The 24,104-nt window shown below is 38.7% G+C and overlaps 1 protein-coding gene across 1 annotated transcript; it reads left to right on the top strand.

Moving 5' to 3' along the window:
• The first annotated feature begins 2,784 nt into the window (after nucleotides 1-2,784).
• LOC138807697 (GATA zinc finger domain-containing protein 14-like) lies at nucleotides 2,785-23,987 on the top strand. Its single transcript, XM_069993479.1, has 3 exons — nucleotides 2,785-2,867; nucleotides 22,150-23,125; nucleotides 23,595-23,987. The coding sequence occupies exons 1-3, from the start codon at nucleotides 2,785-2,787 to the stop codon at nucleotides 23,985-23,987; spliced, it is 1,452 nt and encodes a 483-aa protein (XP_069849580.1).
• Nucleotides 23,988-24,104: the final 117 nt, after the last annotated feature.

The raw sequence follows: 24,104 nt of genomic DNA, 5'->3' as shown, positions 1-24,104 counted from the left end.
AGAATTGGGATGGGGGGACGACCATTAGATACCAAAACTCAGTGCTGAAGGGAAGAAGTGTTTTACCCCAAACCTCAGCTGTGTCTGACTCTCTCACACCACACACACACACACACACACACACACACACACACACACACACACACACACACACACACACACACACACCTCGTGTACACAGAGAATCCCAGGGGCAGTTATATCTGGGACAATGAACCTTTTTTCCTCTTCCTTCTAGATAATCAATTGTGATGTTGTGGTTGGCTCCAGAGCCGCCCCACACCTGAGCAGGAGGAGGGAAAGGATGCCTTAGACTGCAGGATGACCTTGTGTGCCCCTGGCTTCCTGTGTAAAAATGCAGTTTGTGGTCCACTAGGCAGGGGCGGCCAAGCTGAAATGGGGGTACACTTTGCCTGGAGGATGGCACCCCCGAGCCCTGCATGCTTGGTGAACCAGGCATGTGAAGCCCTGTGAGCATCTCTGTGATGGCCTCTGAGTGGTGTGGAGAAGCTGGTATCCTAGTCTCTGCTACTCTGTTCTACATAATTCAGAGTACTATGTTTCCAGCCACCTGATCCATGACACCCCTGACACTGATACCACATTGCCTAAGAAAATAAGGGCAGAGAGGGCACAGCCAGTCAACTTGGGTACCCCTGGCCTCTTGAAGGCACATTGGGACAAGTTATTCTTCAGGTATTTAACATGAGTGACTAACTGGATGTGGAAAGGAAAGAGGTTATACAGAGGTGACTAGACCCAGATATGTAATTTTGCATTTTAAAAATTATATGAACATGCATATTCATGGTACTTATATTAATTTATGGAATAGTTGCATATAATTAATGCTATTCAATATTTTAGGCTCTGTGATAGTTAACTCATGAGTCTAGCATTGTCAATAAGAATTGAACTAATAAAAAGTGGAATTTCACTGTCAACTAGTACAAGGAAATTATTGATGCTAATACCAAAATGAAAGCCAGCACAGTAAAACTGAATAAAGCTACAAGTTTGAAAGGAGGGGGTTAATGTTAAGGGCTTCTTCACCATGGAATCTGGGAAGAATACAATGTGTTTTGTTGAATTACTAGTCTTTTTAACCTTGTTAGAAATCAGAACTCTTTAGTGAAGGTTTTCAAAAAAATATCAACATGACTTTGAAAATTCATGATGTGAATTATCAGATTAACATTATTTGCGAAGCTGCCCTGAGATGCAGGCAGGCTTGATTCCTTTCCCATTAAATTAATGAAATAAGCTTAGTTTTGAATGGATGGACAGTCCATGACACTTGTTCCAAAACAAGAAGATACAGGAGAAAATTAAAGAGAAAGGAGAACCAAGTCTCCTGAAATTAGCAAAAATATATAGAAATATAATTTAAAAATTCATGGTCTAAAGCAAACCCTGGCAGGAAAATCTGTGAGACTGTTATCTCCACTTAACCACCAGAAAAGAGGAAATGTTGCTGTGGCTCAAGTAGTAGAGGGCTCCCCTTGATCTGAGGAGTTCAGGAGCATGTTAACACTCAGGCCCAGAGTTCAAGCCCCACAACTGACAAAAAGAAATAAAAAAAAACAAGATTAAAGCATCAAACAACCTGAAGATGTTGTCCAGAATAAAGAATGTGGCATTATGCATTTACATGACTTAGTCAATTGCAACTTAGTTTACCAGGGGAGGGTGGGTGATTTGTTTGTGTGCCAAAACCTGCAAAACTATTTTGCACTTTACCAAGGAAGGAGGGATTGGAGGAATAGGAAAGATGTTTGGTGGCCTTTCCTTTTGGTTCAGTGATTGTTTTCTGGAGTCAAATTCAAGAAATTTCACTGGTAATCCTACTTGCATGAGGAATTAAGGAGCCATGCATTGGAAGTGGTCTTTGTTCTGTCCTTGGACTGGTTCCAACTGCCACTAGGTAATCCAGGTCCCACTTCAGGACCATGATTCCTTGAAGACAAATTACCCACCAGGCAGGTGGACCTAACCACAGCCAAAAAAAGGCAAAAGTGCCATGTCAAAGGCACCATGTGAGATCTAGACCAGACAGATTTTTTGTCATCCTCATTTTGTATTACTTTGATTCTACAAAATAATATACAGATTTTAACACCTTCCCCCTCTCCCCCCTCCCACATTTTGGATAAAGCTCACAAATATCCTGCCTCTAGCTCCCAGGACACTTAACTCTTAGGTTTGCCAAATCATATCCAAGATAGGGAATGACTTAATTGTATTTTTTGGGGGGTCCGGCCCTGGGGCCTGAACTCTGGGCCTGGGCACTGTCTCTCAGCTCTTGAGCTCAAGGCTATTACCTTACCACTTGAGCCACAGCGCCACTTCTGGCTTTTTTTCTTTTTGCTTATGTGGTGCTGAGGAATTGATCCCAGGGCCTCAGGCATGCAAAGCAAGTGCTCTACCACTGAGCCACCTTCCCAGGCCGACTTAATTGTATTTTGAACACATAAAGCATGCATATAAAACTAGCACATTTGATCTTAGGAGAAAACAGCCTTGTTCCCCTCTAATTTATCGACTGATAGGCAGTTTTGGAGGAGAATATGTTTTCCTTTTTAGCTATAAAGCTTGTAGGAAACTATGTTCATAATCTGGCTGCTCTTCCCCATACCTCAACACCTAAAATCCAAATTTCACTAGAATTTACAAGAAAGAATACAAAAGCCAAACATTGGGAATGCTCAAATACAGAATGTTTACAAAACCCAGAATATAACTTGTTGTCTGAGGAAGGGGCTCTCTTTACATAAAATCTATTCCATGGACAAGGAGCGGGGGACCCTGAACCGGCGGGAGGATGCAGGGAAGGAAGCTGCCACACTCACCTGGGTACAAAATTTGGAGTAACTATCTCTGGGCCTGTCTTTCTCCTCACAGCCTAGCAGAGTCATCCCCTACTCCAAGAAGGCTATGTACAAGCAAATCTGGAGAATGGCTTCGATTCAGTCATCCCCATCATGAAATGCAGTGTGAGATACCAGGGAAAAGTCATCCAGGCCCTGGGCCTGCAGGCAGGTGCTAGAGTTCTTCAGTGGCACCGTGCCATGTAAGCCATGTCCAGGTAGAGCTTCCAGTGACTGCAGCTGGCTCTGTGCTGTGGCACCCACTGAGGACTGCCCTAGCATGCCAGCATGTCTTCTCCCACAGTCCACTGGCATTGCAGAAGGTGGGAAGGCTGCAGCTAGGCTTTTACTTCACCAGAGGCCCCAGCATGCCCAGTGGGCCCAGTGTGCCAGATGAAGAGGCTGCCATCTGAACTACTAATTTTATGGAGCAGTTGTAAATAAGGTGATACACATTAGTGTATGCACAATGTTATATCCTGAGTCAGTAGTTTCCAAAGGACATTGAACTCCATACTAGCAAGAATGGATTTTATTGTTTGTATTTATAAGGCCATAATGGCAAACTGAAATAAAAGTACAATAAAATTGTTATCCAAAAACATAGTATTAAATCTCAGAATTTGAAAAATAGTTGCATGTAAGTACTGCAAATGAAGTTATACTAGAATGATAAAATACGCACAAACTATATTACTTCAGTTACATTCAAAAGTAAAAAAAAGGAATTACAGAAAGAATACTTACTGTACACAAAACACTACAATGGTTTTAAAACTTGAAATAATGTAAGTTATGTATATTGTTGTAATAAAACATAGTATTTTCTATGTCCTGGTCCTGTTTATATCACTGAAGGAAAATATGAGAGAGTAGAAATTATATGTGGCACCAGTTGCTTCCGGTACCAAGAAAGGGAGTGTCACTTCTAAATGTGCATCCTGGAAAGACCCTCATAACCAGCCCACGTAGACCCATCAGAGGTCCATGTGATTACCCTGCGGGGCTTCAAGGTACCACAAGGCTGCTGCATTGTATCTATAAACCTTCACCTTTGTATTACATTGAGATTTAGGGAGTAAGGGGGCAATGGAGATTATAAAAAGAGTCGTGATATTCCAAGAGAATATTTAAAACACCTGTCCACACATACACATTTCCACTTTCTACCTGAACCTAGGGAAAAAAATACAGTGAACCAAAGAAAGTGGGCCCTAAAACTAAGTAAAACTTACTAATCAGACATGAGTGAGGCAAGCAAATTTAGCCTAACACACAAATATGCAAAAACTTCACTGTTTATACAAATACACTTGGAAACAACGTGCAATAGAAGATAGATATCTTGTATTAATACTTACTCAGCTAGACCACGGTGGCTCATAACTACAGTCTTATAGAGGAGAATTGAGCTCTTGAGAATAACAAGTCTGCAATATGACTTTTCCCAAATAACCAGCAAAAGCTAGGCTGGATCGGGTGCTGGTGGTTCATACCTGTAATCCTAGTTACTCAGGAGGCTGAGATCTGAGGATCGTGGTTCAAAGCCAGCCTAGGTAGGAAAGTCTGTTAGACTCATCTCCAATTAACCACTAGAAAACTGGAAGTGTTTTTGTGGCTCAAGTGCTCACCTTGACCTGAAGAGCTCAGGGACAGAGCCCAGGCCCAGAGGTCAAGCCCCATGACCAACAAAAAAAGCTAGGTTGGAGGCATAACTTAAGTGGGAGAGTGACAAGCAAGCAAGCTGAAGCCTTCAGTTCAAACCCTTGTACAAGATAGCAAGGAAGCAAAGATATCCTCAACCTTTTCATTTCATGAAGGGAAGGAATGAGGTGGATGTTCCATCAATTCTATCTAGGGAAATCGTCAGTGATCTTTCTGACAATCCTCAAGATGACAGAACCAGTATCTTCTCTTTTTAGTCTCTCTCTCTCTCTCTCTCTCTCTCTCTCTCTCTCTCTCTCTCTCTCTCTCTCTCTCTCTCTCTCTCTCTCTCTCTCTCTCTCTCTCTCTCTGTCTTTCTCTCTCTGTCTCTGTCTCTGTCTCTGTCTCTGTCTCTGTCTCTGTCTCTGTCTCTGTCTCTGTCTCTCTCTCTCTCTCTCTCTCTCTCTCTTTATCTCTGTGTGTGTGTGTGTGTGTGTGTGTGTGTGTGTGTGTGTCCATTGTGGGGCTTGAATTCAGAGTGTGGGGGCTGTCCCTGAGCATTTTTGCCAAAGGTAGCGCTCTACCAATTTGAACCACATTGCCACTTTCAGTTCTGGTGGTTACTTGAAGATAAGCGTCTCATGTACTTTTCCTGCTTGGGCTGGCTTTTGAAACTCAATCCTCAGATCTCCGCATCCTGAGGAGCTAGGATTATAGGACTGAGCAACCTATTCCCAGCTATGGGAAGTCCCTAACAGGATGGTAAGCTGAATGTCAATTAACCATTCTTATCATTTTCTGTCTGGTGCACAGTTAGACTCTAATTCTGGCCATGTACTTACTAATAAGTTGTTTAACCCCTGTGCTTCCTTGTGAGAAAATTAAGATTTAACTGCTCAGAGCAGTTCAGAGTTCAGTGAATTAATACACAGTTCTATAAAGAGCAGATGTTGGCACACAGTAATACTTAAGAAATGCTATTTTTATAACAAAATATAACTTGTGACAGTTATCCTCACATATTAGAACACATGGGACAAGGAACATTTCACATTCCTCTAAGGAAGCAACATCAAAAAGAAGAGCAGTTGTGATTGTCAGTAAAAAGAAAACATTATTGGGGATATAGTATTGAATTCATTCATCTAGAGTTTCTATAACTGAGAAGTACACATTATATATTTTTGAAAGCAGCAATGTTAAATCACTATTTAGACAAGGCTGAGACCAGCCAGTGTTCCGAGAGGTATCCAGTTAATGTACTTTCCCAAAATTCATATAAAGTTTTCAATGATGGCTTTTTAAGGTTTTAAAATACATATAAATTAAGCTGCATTAATAAAATACATCTCAACTCAAATATTGTGTGTTTTAAGCATGTAGAAACTGTAATCTGTTTTAAAACACCCATACAATTAAAGGAGGTACTCTTAAGGAAGGGACCCAAAGGTGCAATGAATGCCTCTGTGCCAGTGAACCTGTAAAATAATATTTATCAACATGAATGCCAGGAAATGGCAACACGTTTTTAATATTTTTCCCATTGTTGATGAAGAAGGTGTTGTTTTTTACTTTTTGGTCTTTGTTTCTTGTTTTTTGTCTGTTTGTTCATTTAACTGTCTTTGGGGGGGTAAGAAGAGGCAAAGAAATGGAAGAACCAAGGGTAAACAAATGCAGCAGTGATACTCAGTAGACACTATCAGGAAAATGAACTGTACAACTATACAATTGGTAGGTAGAGATGGTAGAGGGAAATGGAGAGAGCAAAGGAAGGGGAGAAATTGCCACCAAAGAAATATATTCATTATCTGCTTATGAAATGGTGAACCCTCTGTGCATCTCTTTAATAATTAGTAACAGGGACTGGGAAAGTGACTAAGTGGTAGAGTGCTTGCCTAGCATGCATGAGGCCCTGGGTTCGATTCCTCAGCACCACATAAGCAGAAAAAGTTGGAAGTGGTGTTTTGGCTCAAGTGGAAGAACACTAGCATTGAGCTAAATAGCTGAGATACAGAGCCTAGGCTAAGGGTTCAGGCCCCATGATCAACAACAAAAAAATACTAACCATTTTTTTTAATCTCACAGTTTCTTTTTGCCATAAATTTGTATTAACTTCCACTTTGGTTTTGCTTTTTCTTTTGTTGTACAGGTTTCTGGGTCTTGAGCTCAGGGTGTCTCTCTCTCTCTCTCTCACCTCTGTCAGCTTTTTCTCTCAAGGCTGGCACTCTACCATTGGAGGTATACCTTGACTTCCAGGTTTTTTTTTTTTACTGTTTAACTAGAGATCAGAATATCTATCTCAGGTTCATCTGCCTGAGCTGGTTTCAAACTGTAGTTCTCAGATCTCAACCTCCTAAGTAGCTAGGACTATAGATCTAAGCAACAAGTCCCTGGCATTTAAAAAATTATCATAAAATAGTTACAATTGTGACATTTACACATAATGTTATCCTCCCTCTTCTCAAAACAATTTGAACAGGTTTCAGTTTTATTTTGAAAAATCTACTTAAACCATATTCGTTCTCTTTCCCCTTAGTTAGTCAACCCTCTTACTAGTACTCCACCCTAGCCTCTCTCTCTCTCCCCCAACTTGCTATTGATCAAAAGCTTTCATGTAATTTTCACATATAGTTACAATGTATCTCAAAATTATTCACTCTCTTTTCCCCTTCCCCTTCTCCTCTTAAATAGACTTGTAGACTCAAATTGTATGTCTGCCCATAATAATAAAAGTAGAATCATGTCTACAAATACATATGCTTTTTAGGTATAGATTTTATATAGGAGAAAAAACATATATCTTGTGGGATTTTTTGTTTGTTTAGCTTAGCTCATTATGATGTCTTCTAATTATATGCATTTTTCTGAAAGCGACATGATTTCATTTTCCTTCATGGCTGTGTAACATTCCATGGTGCATCAATACCACTTCTTCTTTATCATTCAAGAAGATTCCAATGTTGGGCGCCGGTGGCTCATGCCTGTAATCCTAGCTACTGAGGAGGCTGAGATCTGAGGGTCAAGGTTCAAAGCCAGCCCAGGCAGGAAATTCCGTGAGACTCGGATCTCCAATAAACCACTAGAAAACCAGAAGTGATGCTGTGGCTCAAGCGGTAGAATGCTCGCCTTAAGCTGAAGAGCTGAGGGACAGTGCCCAAGCCCAGAGTTCAAGGCCCACCACTGACCAAAAAAAAAAAAAAAAAAAAAAAAAAAAAAAAAAAAAAAGAAGAAGAAGAAGATTCCAGCCGTCTGATTCCATTATTTGGCTATTGTACACAGTGCTGTAATAAACATGAGTTATTCTGACATCTTTCTGGTATATTGATTTATTCTATTGACATATGCCTCATACTAGTACAGTGGAGTCTTTGGAAGGGTTTATTTTTAGACTGATATCCATAATGATTACACTAGTTTACATTCCCACCAAAAGACTATAAAGATTCCTTTTCTAAAACATCTTGCCGGCATTTTTTGGTGGCTGTCATTCTAACTGAAGTAGATTGAATCTCATTGCAGTATTAATTTGCATGTTCTTTATTATAACTAAGGCTGTTGGACATTTCCTGATGACTTTATTAGCCATCCTGTTATTCTTCTTTAAACTATGTAATTACATTATTTGTGGGTTTTTTATGTCTAATTTCAGTCCTCTGTATAGTATGGATATCAATCCTTTATTTGTTGGATAACTGGCAAAGATTCTTCTCTTATTCTTTGAGTTGTCTCTTGATTCTGGTCGCTTCTTTTGCTTTGAAAAAAACTCTTAATTTGATACTGTCCCATTTACCCATGTTTATTTCCATTCTCTGGAGTCCTATTCAGAAAATAATTACCTGTGTTTCATAAGTTTTCTTATATTTTTCTGTAGTAGATTTAAAAATTCAGTTCTCATTTTGAGCTCTCTGTACCTTTGGAGTTTTTGTTTTTGTTTTTGTTTTTAGAAGGTGACAAAAGGCCCATTTTCAGTATCCTAAGTGGATGACCCATTTTCCTAACACCATTTATTGAAGAGTTTTTTTTTTTTTCTCCAATGTGTGTCTTTTGGCTCCTTTATCAAATATCAGTTGGCTACAGATCTGCGCTCTTATTAAAAACTTTTACTCTATGAACAAGATGTTTTTCTTTACATTTTTATTTGCAAGTCCTGGGCCTGAACTCAGGGCCGAGCTACTGCATCTGAGGTATTTTTCCCAAGGCTAGGATTCTACCACTTTAGACACAACTCTACTTCCAGCTTTTTGGTGGTTAGAGATAAGGATCTCACAAACTTTCTTTTTTTCTTTTTCTTCTTCTTTCTTCTTTTTTATTATAAAAATATGTACAGAGGGGTTACAATTACATGGGCAAGATAGTGAGTACATTTCTTAGCAAGCATTGTAGACTCCTCCATTGTTTACCCTTCCCATCCCTTCCCAGCCTCCCCCCGCCCCCCACCCAATTCTCCACCTTCACCAATGTTGTAAAGTTCGTTTTCTACATTACAACTTGTACTTCTCATTGTTGCAACGAGTCCACCTGTGTCCTTATTTAAACGACTTGTTTTTCCCCTTCCCCTCCACAACTTATACCACATCAAATACAGTGAAAGCAGGGGTTATACTGTGGGGGAGGGACATACAAAGCAACAAAGAAATAATCTTATGACATTGCCCCATTTGTTAGGAAATGGAAAGACTTGGAAAAAATTATATTAAGTGAAGTAAGCCAAGCCCAAAGAAACATAGGTCCCAAGTTTTCCCTTATTTGCAATATCTAGTAAATGTATGAGCCAAGCAGAAAAGGTCAGATAACGTGATGTTAGGAAAATGAAACCTGAGTCATGTAATTAAATATTTTTTTTCTTTCATGCATTTGTTTCTAACGCATTTATACGATTATTTCTCACAAATTTTCTTAACATGGCTGGCATCCAACCGTGATCCTCAGCTCTCAGCATCTTGAGTAGCTAGGGTTACAGGCATGCACCATTGGTGCCTGGCTTTAAACAAGATCTTAACTCAAATGTATTTGATGTATTAAAGGACACACACCTAGTTGAAGCCCCTTCATAAATGCTCACATCTACCCATCAGACAGACCCCAGTGGGTCACTTCATTTTTAAGCACCCAGTAGTCCCAAAGTCTAGCAAAATAGCAATGCTAAGTTATTTTAATATTTTCTTTGTTCTCTTGCCATGAAACAAACCAAGATTAAAACACAAAATGAGTCATCAATGGCTGGTGACTACAACCATAAGTACCAAGGAGTCTGAGATTGAGTGATGTGCTTCGAAGCCAGCCCCAAAAGGAAAGTCCATGAGACTCTTATCTCAAACTACCAAAAAAGCTGGAAGTGGAGCTGTTGCTTGCTTCAAACAGAATAGCACTAACCTTAAGCACAAAAGTTCAGGGCACAGTGCCCATGCCCAGAGCCCAAGCTCCAGGACAGGCACCCACACACAATAAAAACCCTACAGACATACAGTTTGTACTGTTTGGCAATTAATGACTAAAAAGATGTGGGGAAAGAGAAAAAGGGAAACACAAACACCTGAGACTATAAAAATCAGCATTTATTAAACTTGAGCAGTGAACTGATTTTACAGAGAGGAAAAATCACAAATCTACCCTTTGTGTTGACCTAAATTATTTTATGCATAAATTCAAAACTCATGGTGTACTAACAGCTTATTGAACCATTTGATCAAATCTACAAAGATGAGCAACAATTTGTTTTGACAAATAATGTTCTGCTGAAAGCAAACTGACAATGCTAAGTTCATTACAAGAAACAGCCCAAGAGATTCTGTCTATACCTTGACTTGTTATGCTAGAGAAAAGCATGCCTCTTTGGGTGACTAGGCTCCAAAATTGCTGTTGAACATTTCAAGGCTTTTAGTACCTAGCTCAAATGTAGTCAGCCTTCACACTGAACCCAAATCTCTAACAGTGGATGGAGTTTCATCAAATGTTACCTGGTAACATACAATTACCTGCTCTCAACCATATAAACTCTAAGGCAGTATTATTGAAAACTCATGTGTGGTTGTCTATTAAGCTTTTATCAAAATACTATGTTTTTAAATGATATTGATGACACTCCATGCCAGACCTGTGAAGGAAACTCAAAACTGTCAGAACTACTTAGTCACGTGAGTCTGTCCTTTATTCTATTCACTACTGCCAGTGTTTTCGGCATGAGCCAGGGATGGACTGCACATCACTTCTCATTCACTTCTTCACAGATCCAAAGTTCACATGACAGCACTGACTGCACATCAGCTGATTACAAAAAACAGGGACTGGGGACTTCACTCATTGAAAGAAAACTTGCTGGCAAGTGCAAAAATTTAACTTCAGACATCAGCTCTGAAAACTACAGAAACAATTAAACAACAAACACAACTACAACCACAACCACAAAAAGTGACTCTTACTTGTTGTTGGTGGCTTATACCTGTAATTCTAGCTACTTAGGAGGATAAGATCTGAAGATTGTGGTTCAAAGCCAGGCTGGGCAGGAAAATCAGTGAGACTCTTATCTCTAAAAATCTAGAAGTGAAGACATACATGGTTCAAGTAGAGTGCTAGCCTTAAGCACAAAAGCTCAGGGTCAGTACCCAGGCCCTAAGTTCAAGCCCCAGATTCTGCACACACAAAAATATCTTACTCTAAGACTTATTTATGAACTAGCATCACCTAAATTAGTCACAAACAAAACCAAAATGAATGCCACAAGACATGTCTTCCTAACACCAATCTTGGAAGCCCCACAAATGGCACAGCCAGCTCTACATACACACATATAAATATTATGTGTGTATGTGTATATATGTATATATACATACATACGTACATGTAATTGCAGTAAAACAAGAGATCATTGAAACTACGGAATTTGAGATTGAGCAACCACTCAAAAAGTTTCTGTTCCGGTTCCATAGAAGAGAATTGTGGTAAACCTAATTTTACTTTTGGCATTATTATTTTATACATTTGTCTTTTAGAACAGATACTCAAGGAAAAGAAGTTCTGTCTGGCATAGTGGAACAGAGTGGAACACTAGCTTTCAGGAGGTGGCTGTAGCAAGCTCACAAGTTAGAGGCCAGCCTGGGACACAGAGAACTCCAGGTCACCCTGGAACTTTCTCCAGAATAATACTAACAATAAATAAAAACAAGATTGCATAAAAAGCTTAGATTCTTTAAAAGAAGAAAAATAGAAATACAGATGCATCAAGTTTTCTAATTTACAGAAAGGTGGTCTTACACAGTTTCTTGCTCTACACCGTGCCTTACCCTACAGTATATCCTATCACTTTCTCAGCAGACACCATGAAGGCCAAAACTACTGTAAAAGCAAACAAATACCTACTCTAACTAGCAGAATTGGCAAAGATCTAAAGTATCATGAAGCCATAGAGAAATGTCTAACAGGAGCATAATACAGGAGAAACTTCTCTTGGAGCTGCAACCCACATCTACAAATGATTATAAAGTAAGATGCAATACCAAGAAGCTAAAAGAACTCTGAAAGGTCTCAGAGAAGTATATAATATATGGGTATTTAGAAAGCTTCTTGAGACATACATAAATATGCTACGCCATATACTTGTTAGGGCATCAGCAAGTATGTAGACATCTGTCACAAATCATTTAGCAAATATAAAATTAAAAAGCTCTTTAAAAACAGTTTCAAATCTAAATGCAACAGAGCAAACTTGTTTTAAAAATTATTACCTAGAAGCTGGGCACTGGTGGTTCAGGCCTGTGATCCTAGCTTCTCAGGAGGCTGAGATCTGAGGATTGCAGTTCAAAGCGAGCCCTGGCAGGACAGTCCATGAGACTCTTATCTCCAATAAACCACTGAAAACTGGAAGTGGTGCTGTGGCTTAAGTGGTAGAGAGCTAGCCTTCAGCTGAATAGCTGAGGGATAGCAGTCAGGCCCAGAGTTCAAGTCCCACGACCACCATCACTAATAACAGCAAAAAGTTTTCACCTAGGTACTTATACCAAAAAAAATTATCTCAGTAATTCAAAGCTCCAAAACAGTCTCTGCTTAGGGATATCTAATTATAAAGCATAATTCAACGATCACAATTCTTAATATAAGCAAATACAAGTACACAGACTTTCACTTCATCATAGGCTTTCAGAGGACACAAATTCACTCCTTACCTGGTGTCTTTACCTAATCCCCAGCTACGAGATACATATCCACACATGCTGTTTCAGTTCTAGTAGCTCTAGAGAAATGAAGAGTATTCCTTTAGCATACAATTGACACTCTAGTCAATTTCTACATCAGAAAAAGTGGACCATAAAAGTTGTCCCAGGATCAGCCTTTCACAGAGTAATACCATACTGATATGAAGTTGGTTAAATATTCAGACATAATAAACATTCATGTATTACTGAAACTTATGTGCAAAATAGTATTTATAAAGTGACTTAGATTTTATAATTCTCACTGTATCTTTCAAAATCTCGTTTCCCTCTCTGGTCAAATTCATCAAAAGCTCTGTTCCCGGGACCACCTCTGCCTCTGCTTAACATGCCCCTCTTGGGCCTCCACATCATCTCAGTTGCCTGTCTCCATCAAACCTGTCCACTGGTCTAGGAAAAGGTGACAATGCCATATGATAAGAGAACCCAAGCCTCTGCCTGTGTTCTGCCACATCCAGTCTCCTGGATGGTGTGGTACACCATCAGGCTCTGGTGTGTAATCACCTGCCCACTTTCCCTTCTGCCCATCCTCCTGCTTTCTGAGAACCTCCTTTTTTTCTACTAGGCTATAATCTCCTAAGATGTAGTTCTAAAGGACTACATCATTTTAATTATTTTAACAGTTGTTTATTAACATTTTTTATGTGTAAAGGCTTTTCAAAACATTTGCCATAAAATAAAATTACTTATTTAAAAGAGATCCTGGCCAGGTGCCAGTGGCTCACACCTGTAATTTTAGCTACTCAAGAGGCTGAGATCTGAGGAGCACAGCTCAAAGCCAGCCCAGAGAGGAAAGTCAATGAGACACTATCTCCAATGAACCACCAGAAAACTAGAAGTAGAGCTGTGGCTTAAAATGGTAAAGCACTAGCCTTGAACAAAGAAGCTCGCAGAGAGGGCCCAAACCCCGAGTTCAAGCCCCATGACTGACCAAAACAAAAAGGGATCATGAAATCAAGAAATCCAGAGCATTAATCCAGAGCTTCAATACTTGCACCAGTAACGTTATACTATCATTTTCTCATGGCTAAGAAAAGCCATTCTTTCCACAATAGAAAAAACAAAAGATCCCATTTACAATTTTCTTTTCTTGAAAAGAAATGCCAAAGTACTGATGATTAATATTGCTTTTCATATAAAAGACTATTCTAAATAAATTCTCTACATTGGCTTTTCCATCCTCTAACGAAATCCAAAACAAATTTAAAAAGGAATTTTTTTCTGATTTAAAATTCTATTCTTTTCCAATTTTCTTTATTAGCATTTAATATAATTTTGAGAAAAAAAGAAATTATTTTTAACCTATCAAAATCCCTTATGGAAATTGGACTAGACATAGAATTACAGAAAAGAAATCATGCCACAATATGAATTGTTGGAATATAGTCCAAAGGGTAAAAATGTTTTAAATAGTTTTTATTGAGATTAAATGATTACATGAAATTCACAAATTTCTCACTATTGTGCAATAGTAATACTTAGTTAAAGTCATATACACATTTTAACCTTCACAATGCAAAATTGTCATTATCATGGTCTATAGTTTGTGAATTGCATAAGCTTTGACAATACAACTATTTCTTTCAAATCGGGTGATATGTACCTTTCTTTCCTTTTGTTTAGTGTATGCTGCTCCCTCTTTCCCTCTCATTCCCTCACTCCCATTGCTGCCCTTCAGTTACTTAGTTCATTTTCATCAATGTCTGATGTAGCTGATGGGCCCCTCTGTTTTGTGTTTTCCCATTACCCTCTGATTCTGTGTCCTCCTCCTAGCTTCCCTCAGATGTGCACACATATATGGAATATATATGCATATATATACATCATATATATGGTCAAGAATATGGAGTCATTTAGAAATGATATGACAAATTAGTGGTCCCTTGTTTCTTGAGTCCTGTTTATTTTGTCATATCCTTGCATTTTGGTTTTAAAATCCACATATCAGGGAGCCATGTGCCATTTGTCTCTCTGATCTTGGCTTACCTTGTTCGAAATGATTTGTTCTAGTTCTACCCATTTCTCTGTGAATGACATTATTTTGTCCTTTCTAATGGCTGCATATTTCATTGTATATAGGTACTACAATTTTTTGATCCATTCACCTGTAGTGAGGCATCTGAGTTGTTTCCAAATCTTAGATATTGTGAACAGTGCTGCAATATACGTGGAGGAGCAAGTGTCTTTCTATCCTGGTTCTTGTTGCTCAGGGTAGATACCTATGAGTGGTATAGCTAGGTAATGGGGGAGGTCTATATTTAGCTTTCCGAGGACCCTCCAGACTGCGTTCCAAAGTGGTTGTATTAGTATACATTCCCACCAGCAATGCAGTAGGGTTCCTCTTTCTCCATATCCCCTCCAGCATTTGTCTTTGGCTGAATTTAGGATGTGGACCATTCTCATTGTGGTAAGGTGGTGAACATTTCCTCATCTGTTTCTTTGCCATTTTTATATCTTCTTCTGAGAAGTCTCTCTTTAGCTGCTTTTCCATTTAATGATTGGATAGATTTGGGAGGGGGTAGTTTCTTAAGTTCCTTGTATATAGTGGATATTAGGACTTTCTCTGATACATTGCTGGTAAATATTTTTCCCAGTTAGTTAGCTGTCTTTCTAGTTGTGTTGCTATTTCTTTATCTATGCAGAAACTTTTTATTTTAAGGTAGTCCCATTTGTCAAGTATCTCTCCAATTTGTTGTGACCCTGGGAATCTGTTCAGGAAGTTCATGCATGCCTGTAAGTTCAAGTGTCTCTCCTACTCTGTTCTGCAGTCCATTTTGAGTTGATGCTAGTGCATGGAGACTGGTTGGGGTACACTTTTAGTTTTCTGCATGTGTCCACCCAGTTTTCCCAGCACCAATAATTCTTCCCCTGTATGTCTTTGGCTGTTTTGTCAAATATCAGCTGAGTATAGGTATATGATTTTACTTCTGGATCTTCTAATCTGTTCCATTGTTCTTCGAGTCTGTTGTTGTGCCAATACTAAGCTATCTTTGTTATTATGGTTCTGTAGTAGAGCATGAAATCTGGTATCGTGATCCATCCTGTGTTGTTTCTTTTACTTATAATTGCTTTGGCTATTCTAGGTCTTTTGTAAAACAGAAATCTTTAAAAAAAATTCTACCCAAAACTTGAACAGCAAACACATATATGGAAAGTAACATCAGGGAAAATCAGTCCTATATTTATAGAAATCTAAATCAGATAACAATAAAACACAAAAGTCTTTTCAAATATATTAATGATAGAAACCAAGCCTAAAAACATCCCTGTGTTCTGGTACACTGTAATGCTTGAAAACAGAATATTTTCCATATTCATTTCCCCTTTGCTTTTTTTGTTGTTGTTTTGGGCTTACTGTTTATTTGAAACGTGGTTTTCCTAATCTAACCCAGGATATGAACTTGAAATTATCCTGCTTCAGCCTCATAATTACTAGAATATCAGGTGTAAACCACCATACCAGGTCTTCTGTATTTTAAAACCTGATGAAATGAAATAATCTTGTACTCACGAAGTTTAATATTTGACAAACTCAAACACAAAAGACAGAAAATAACAAATGGTTCAAGAATCCAGAGCTTGGTGCCAGTGGCTCACACCTGTAATCCTAGCGACTCAGGAGGCTGAAATCTGAGAATTGTGGTTCAAAACCAGCTTGCTCAGGAAAGTCCATGAGATCCTTATCTCCAGTTAACTACCAGAAAACCAGAGGTAGTGCTGTTGCTCAATGTAATACAGAACTAGCCTTGGGCAGAAAAGCTCAGGGACAGCTGTGCTCAGACCAATTTCAAGGCCCAAGATAAGAAAAACAAAATGACACTTCCCTGCATATTTTTCACATGACTCATTAACAGGAGACCACTTCTAGTGCTCCTACCAAATGTAAATGTCAGTGTTCCTCCAGGAAAAAAGAAATCAGAGAAACACAAACCATGGTGTGTGTTACAAAGAGAACTGATCTACACTCTATTCCTGATTAAAGAACGTAGACCACCTCATGAAATTTGAATGCAAATCAGATAATTTAAAGAATCAGGTAACAGTGCTATATTAATATTAACAATTGTTTTTGACACTCACACATCGTACTTTCAAATGACAAAGAGAAAAGTATGTATGTAGAAAAGGAAAGAATGATAAAGCAAATATGTTAACAAGTTGATAATTAGGGAATCCAGATGAAGGGTATAAAAGAATATTTCATATAATTCTTGCAATTTTTGGGGTCCGGTAATGGGGCATGAACTCTTCGCCTGGGTGCTGTAACTCAACGTTTCAGCTCAAGGCTAGTGCTCTACCACTTGAGCCACAGTGCCATTTCCGGCTTTTTTCTTTTTGCTTATGTAGTGCTGAGGAATCAAACCCAGGGCCTCAGGCATGCAAGACAAGTGCTCTACCACTGAGCCACCTTACCAGCCCCGCAATGTTTTTTATAAATCAAATTATTTTAAAAGAAAAAAAGAAAAGGTCAATACATTGTCTCATATCCCTGTGCCCCTACCATTACATATGTTATTTCACAGATTTTCATGTCACAAAAATCTATCTTTTTCAAGGCTACCCTACTTATTATTTAAGAAAAGGTAGCTGGGTGGGGTTGGGAGATAAGGAAATGATGAAAGGGTGACAGTAATCAAGATGTATTGTATTCAAATCTGACATGTTCAATTGTACTTTTTAAAGTTCTGTAATTTTTAAAAATGGTTGCAGTATGGGTTTTTGCCTTTGAACAAAAATGTGATGTTAGGAAAACAAACCCTTAAATATGTATTTTAATGTTTTCGTTTCTTTCATGCATCTGTTTCTAACGCATTTATAATATTATTTCTTTGTTGCTTTGTATGTCCCTCCCCCACAGTGTAACCCCCGCTTTCACTTTATTTGATGTCAGTATAACATGTGGAGGAGATGGGGACAAACAAGTCGTTTAAGGATTCAGGTGGACCTGTTGTAACAAGGAGAATTACAAAATGTCATGTCAAAGCAAGCTTTACAATGTCGGTGTGGGGGGGGAGGGGAGTATGATTGGGTGGGGGGGAGGGGGGAGGCTGGGAAGTGAAGTGAAGGGTAAACAAAGGAGGAGGCTGCAATGCTTGGTAAGAAATGTATGCATTATCCTGCCAATGTAATTGTAACCCCTCTGTACAGTATGTTCTCAAATAAAATAAAATTAAATTAAAAAAAATTCATTTTTTTATTGAATAAAAGTCTGAATAGAGAAAAAAATACATAAACCTTTTAAAAATATAGTTCTGATCTAAGAGGATTTTCATATATAAGTAGCCATTACGGAGAAAATTTGAAATAATCACCAAAAATAAAGTGAGCTTTTCCAGAACTTTCTCAAACCTTGTGGCAGATCCACCAGGTTGTAGATTGCTGTTTTATGTGTCCCTTCTAGTTAGTCACCACATGCACACCCCTTCAGATGAGCTGCTCTCTACTACATGTGCTTTATTTACTTAATGTAATCAACTCTAGCAGGGGTGAGGCACATTTGACTCATGGATCATTTAAGACCTGAAAAATCATTTGGTACATTAAGGGTTATAAATATCCAAAGGGACCTTGGCAAAAACAGGTTCATCACCCCAGCCTTATAAAGCCATGTTCTTTGGCTAAGACATTGTTTAGGACAAGGTCCTAAATGAATTTGGTAGTCAGGAAGTCAAAACACTTTGAGAACCTTGACTCCCTAGACAAAGAACTATCTTGCTAACAGGAGGCATAAGATAAATAATAGCTACCTTTGTAGAAGGCTCTGCCCTGATTCAGGAGACAGAATGCACCAGCGCTATGCCACACTTCACACCAGACAACTTTCCATAGATTGGTATCATGCATCATATTAGACTTTTTTTCATTCGTCTCATGATAGTCTACTTAGCAGATCATAGAATTAAGAATCTGTTTTAATCTGCTTAGGAGTCTGAATTCATAACGCTAAATCAAAACCCTAATTATATCCCTATTCTAAAATTAGCTCCTTAGTCTAAAACTTCATGTACGCATTATCCTGCCCATGTAATTGTAACCCCTCTGTACAGTATGTTCACAAATAAAGTAAATAAATAAATAAATAGATAATAAATAAATAAATAAAAAGAATACAGTACACTCATCTGTTTTGGTTTTGTTTTGTTTTGCTGTACTAGGGCTTAATTTAAGGGCTGTAGCCATGTTACAAAGGCACTCTACTTGAACCACGCTTCGAGTCCCTTTTGATTATTTACTTGTTCATTTTTTTCTGGTGTCAGTATTGGTGCTTACACTCAGGACCTTGAGCTTTTACTTACCATTATGTTTTTACAGCTGCTTCTCTATTAGGTTACACCTCTAGTCAGGCTAATTAGAGAAAAAATATAATGGATTTTACTGCTTGGGCTGACTTCAAACTGTGATCCTCAGATCTTAGATGTGAGCCACTAACGTCCAGCTATTTTGTTACTTTTGTATTCTTGCTTTTGTTTAGGCCAGCCTGGACCCCTATTTATGCTTCCCACATAGCTGACAGGCATGTACCACCACCCCCAGCTTTTTTATTTTTATTGTGTAAAAATACCGTACTGAGGGGTTTGAAATGCATGGGCAAGGTAATGAGTATATTTCTTATCAAGCATTGTTGCCCCCTCCTTTGTTTCCCTTTCCTCTCCCTTCCCATCTCCCAAACCTCCCACCCCCTCCAGCCAAAGTTGTAAAGTTTGTATTTCGACATAAGGACTTGTACATCTCATTGTTACAATGACTCCACCTGTATTCCTATTTAAACGATTGTGTGTGTGTGTGTGTGTGTGTGTGTGTGTTAATTTTGTGTTTTTCCCTTTCCCTCCATAAATTATACCAACATCAAATACAATGAAAGTAGGGGTTATACCGTGGGGGAGTGACATAGAAAGCAACAAAGAAATCATCTTATAAATATGTTAGAAACAATTACAAGAAAGAAAAAACGTTTGAATCCTTATCTTGAGATTCATTTCACCTAACATCAACTTATCTGACCTTTACTACTTGTCTCAGACATATACTAGTTATTGCAAATAAGCGAAACCATGGGACCTATGTTTCTTTGGGCCTGGCTTACTTCAGTTAATATAATTTTTTCCAAGTGGTGTCTTGCATAACAGCTATGTTAACTGGTGTGAAACACTGAGTGCTTCTCATAGTTACAAGAAAATTATTTTTTTCCTTTACAGTGATACTAGACATTGATCCTAGGGCCTTGTACATGCTAAAGTGCTCTACCAATAAAGTACCTTCCAAACCTACAGTTAAATTATTATTTACTTATTTTTGTTGATCATGGGGCTTGAACTCTGGGCCTGGGTGGTGTCCCTCAGCTCTTCAGCGTAAGGCTAGCACTCTACCATTTGAGCCATAGCATCATTGAATGTTTTCTGGTGGTTAATTGGAGATAAGAGACTCAAAGACGTTCCTGCCCAGGTAGTCTTTGAACCGCAATTCTCAGATCTCAGCCACCTGAGTAGCTAGGTTTATAGGTATGAGCCAACAGCGCCAAGCTCCACAATTTAGTTTTAATTATACAACTGGTCCTGAATCTTAATATAAGGTAGTCTCTGAAATACACGAAGATCTTTCCGGTGAAAAGTGTTAAATAGAATGGGCTACTTATTAGGATAATTACAAATATCATGAAAACATTGCATTCTCCCTCGAAATTTCCAAAGACCAAAGCTAATAGTGACAGATATTTTCCCCCAGAAATCAGTTGAAAGAGGTCAAGACTGCAAGTGAATCCACCTTGCTTTTCCATGCTGGAACTGCAGCTTGAAGTAGGTGATGCAAACATTGCATTTCACCAGCCCTTTCCAATTAAAGGCTGGCATACGGATTTTGATCAATGATCTAAACATAAGCCTAGAGAAGAAAAAGTATACAGTAAAATTTCCAGCAAGAGTTCTCATAAAATAGTTGCATTTTGGCTGAGGAAAGCAAGCTGAAACAGCCTCTGATGGTTCAAGAATATACTGAGCAAAGGGCCTCTGGAAGGTTTCTGTACAGATTTGGACAGTGATTACATCCATTTCCATTGGGCAAGCTTCTTGATTTCCACATTCTGGAGGATTAATGTTTCCGGTGTATGTCAAAAAGCATATTCCGAAGTGCTCGGCATTTCTCTATTCTAAGCATTCATTCAATCTCCAGACTAAATTTAAAATGTTTGAGTATAGAAAAGCACAGACCTTCATAACAGGGCTAACAGGAATTTGTGTAGATCTCTAACATTCATTATATATAATTTTAGTACAGTAACTACATAGATGGAAATTAATGTGGTGCTTGCTGCTATAATGCACTTGAAAAATAACTACAAAGATATTCTAACTATAAAATTAAATATAGATCTCAAAAGCCATTTTGCCTAGACTCTAAATGGACAGATAAATTGGTAAGTGCACTGGATTACAATGTCAAGCAGGAAGTAGACTGCATCCCAGTTTTATATCACTTAAGTTTTGAAAAAAGAAACAGCACTATGCATTTATGTAATTAAATTTGTGCATATAAATTCACATTGCTGACAGCAGGAAAAATAAAAAATCTTCATCCAGTGTCATACATGTTTAAAATTTCCAACTCAGGGTAGGACTGAAGTTCATTGGTAAAGTCCTCTGGCTTGACTTGCTTGAGGCCCATGTTTGATCCACAATATGATAAGAAAAAAAACATGACAAAAATATAATTTGAAATTATAAAACAGTGAAAAGTCAGCTTATTAGCAGTATTAGCTGCAGTGTCACACTCTTCTAAAGGACACAACATTTTCATTTGTTTAAAAAATGAAGCTAGACATGAAGTCATGATGGCACACACTTCTAATCTCAGCTATGTAAGAAGCATAGGGAGACATCTATGTCTGAAAAATAATGAGGCCATCAGTTCCAACTATTACAGCCAAAAATACATAGATAAGTAAATAAATGGAGAACCCTTGCCCCGTTTAACTTTGTATTTGTCTAATTTGAGAAAAAGTAAGGTCAAAAGTTTATTATCTCATTTGTTTAAATAAGGTCATACACTTACTGACATACGGAATAGCATTTGGTTTTCAGCATCTTTATTTTACTGACTTCTGATTCTCAAGTAGCAAATTGACTGCACAGATAAAGGCAGAGTCATGATTTGCACAAGTCAAGGTACCAGTTCTTAAAATTTTCTGATAGAGCTGGAACTCACACTTTGTGTGTGTGTCTGCACACACACACATGTTTGTGTGCATGCTCAGGCCTCAGCTCTGTCTCTCAAGACTTCAGGCTCAGGGTTGGCATTCCACCATTGAACCACAGCCCCACCGTGGCTAACTGGATGTAGAAGTCTCCTGGACTTTATAGCCAGGCTGGATTCGAACCTAGATTCCATCTCAGCCTCCAGAGGACCTAGGAGAAGAGGCATAAGTCTCTGCTTCCCAGAAGCAGTGCACAAGTATTGACCAAGCCAGGAACAGGTCAAATAAGCTCTGCTAATGATGACAACTACACATCTAACATCACTACTCATAACAGTGACAACTACAAACCTAACCTCAATACTCAGAACAGTAACAATTATACACCTAACCTGAATACAAAGAACAGTAAGAAGAGCGACAACTACACACCTAACCTCAACACTCAGAACAGTCAGAACAGGGAGAACTGCAAACCTAACCTCACTACTATGAACAATGACAACTACATACCTAACCTCAGTACTCAGAACATTCACAACCACATATCTAACCTCAACACTCAGAATAGTCAGAACAGTGACAACACACTTAAACTCAATACTCAGAGCAGTGAGAACAGTGACAACTGCATACCTCACATCAGTACTCAGAACAGTGACAAATATACACTTAACCTCAACATTCACAACAGTGAGAACCACACACCTAACCTCAGTACTCAGAACGGTGACAACTACATATCTAACCTCAGCACTCAGAATGGTGATAGCTACACACCTAACCTCAACACTCACAACAGTGACAACCACACACCTAACCTCAGTACTCAGAATGGTGACAACTACATACCTAACTTCAGTACTCAGAACGGTGTTAACTACACACCTAACCTCAATACTCAGAATAGTGACAACAGCAAAACTAACTTTAGTACTCAGAACAGTGACAACCACACACCTAACTTCAGTACTCAGAACAATGACAACTGCACACCTAAACTCAATATTCAGAACAGTGATAACTACACACCTAACCTCAATACTCAGAATAGTGACAACCACACACCTAACCTTAGTACTCAGAATAGTGACAACTACACATCTAACCACAGTACTCAGAAAAGTGACAACTGTACACCTAACTTCAATATTCAAGACAGTACCAACACACATCTAATCCAAATATTCAGAAAAGTGACAATTGCACATCTAACCTCAGTACTCAAAACAGTGACTACATACCTAAGCTCAATACTCAGAATAGTGACAAGTACACACATAACCTCAGTACTCAGAACAGTGACAACTACACACGTAAGATCAGTACTCAGAACAGTGAAAACTGCACACCTAACCTCAATACTCAGAACATTGACAACCACACTGCTAACTTCAATACTCAGAACACACAACAGCACACCATACCTCAACATTCAGAAGAGTGACAACTACATACCTAACCTCAGTACTAAGAACAGTGACAACTACACACCTAACCTCAATACTCAGAACAGTGATAACTACACACTTAACCTCAACACTCAGAAAGTGACAGCAACTCACCTAACCTTAATACTCCTAACACTGACAGCAAACACCTAACTTCAACACTCAGAACAGTGACAACTTCACATCTAACCTCAATATTCAGAACAGTGACAAAGACACACCTAACCTCAACACTTAGAACAGTGACAACCACACACCTAATGTCAACACTGAGAACAGTCTGAACAGTGACAACTGCACACCTAACCTCCGTACTCAGGACAGTGATAACTATACACTTAACCTCAACACTAACAACAGCAACAACTACATATCAAACCTCAGTACTCACAACAGTGACAACTGGACACCTCACCTCAACACTCAGAACCCTGACAACCACATACCTAACCTTAATATTCCTAACATTGGCAACCACACACCTAACTTCAACACTCAGAACAGTGACAACTACACATCTAACCTCAGTAATCACAACAGTGATAACCACAGACCTAACCTCAACACTCAGAACAGTCTGAACAATGAGTACTGCACACCTCACCTCACTACTCAAAACAGTGACAACTAAGCTCAACACTTACAAAAGTGACAACTACACATGTAACCTCATGACAACAGCACACTTCACTCAGCAATCAGGGAAGAAGGGGGAGGCAGGTGCAAGCGCCGTAGGTCAGGGCGGGTA

The sequence above is a fragment of the Dipodomys merriami genome, unplaced genomic scaffold (assembly GCF_024711535.1).
Source record: "Dipodomys merriami isolate MVZ:Mamm:240054 unplaced genomic scaffold, mDipMer1.0.p SCAF_428, whole genome shotgun sequence".
Lineage (NCBI taxonomy): Eukaryota > Metazoa > Chordata > Mammalia > Rodentia > Heteromyidae > Dipodomys > Dipodomys merriami.
This window is presented reverse-complemented; position numbering and strand designations above follow the sequence as displayed.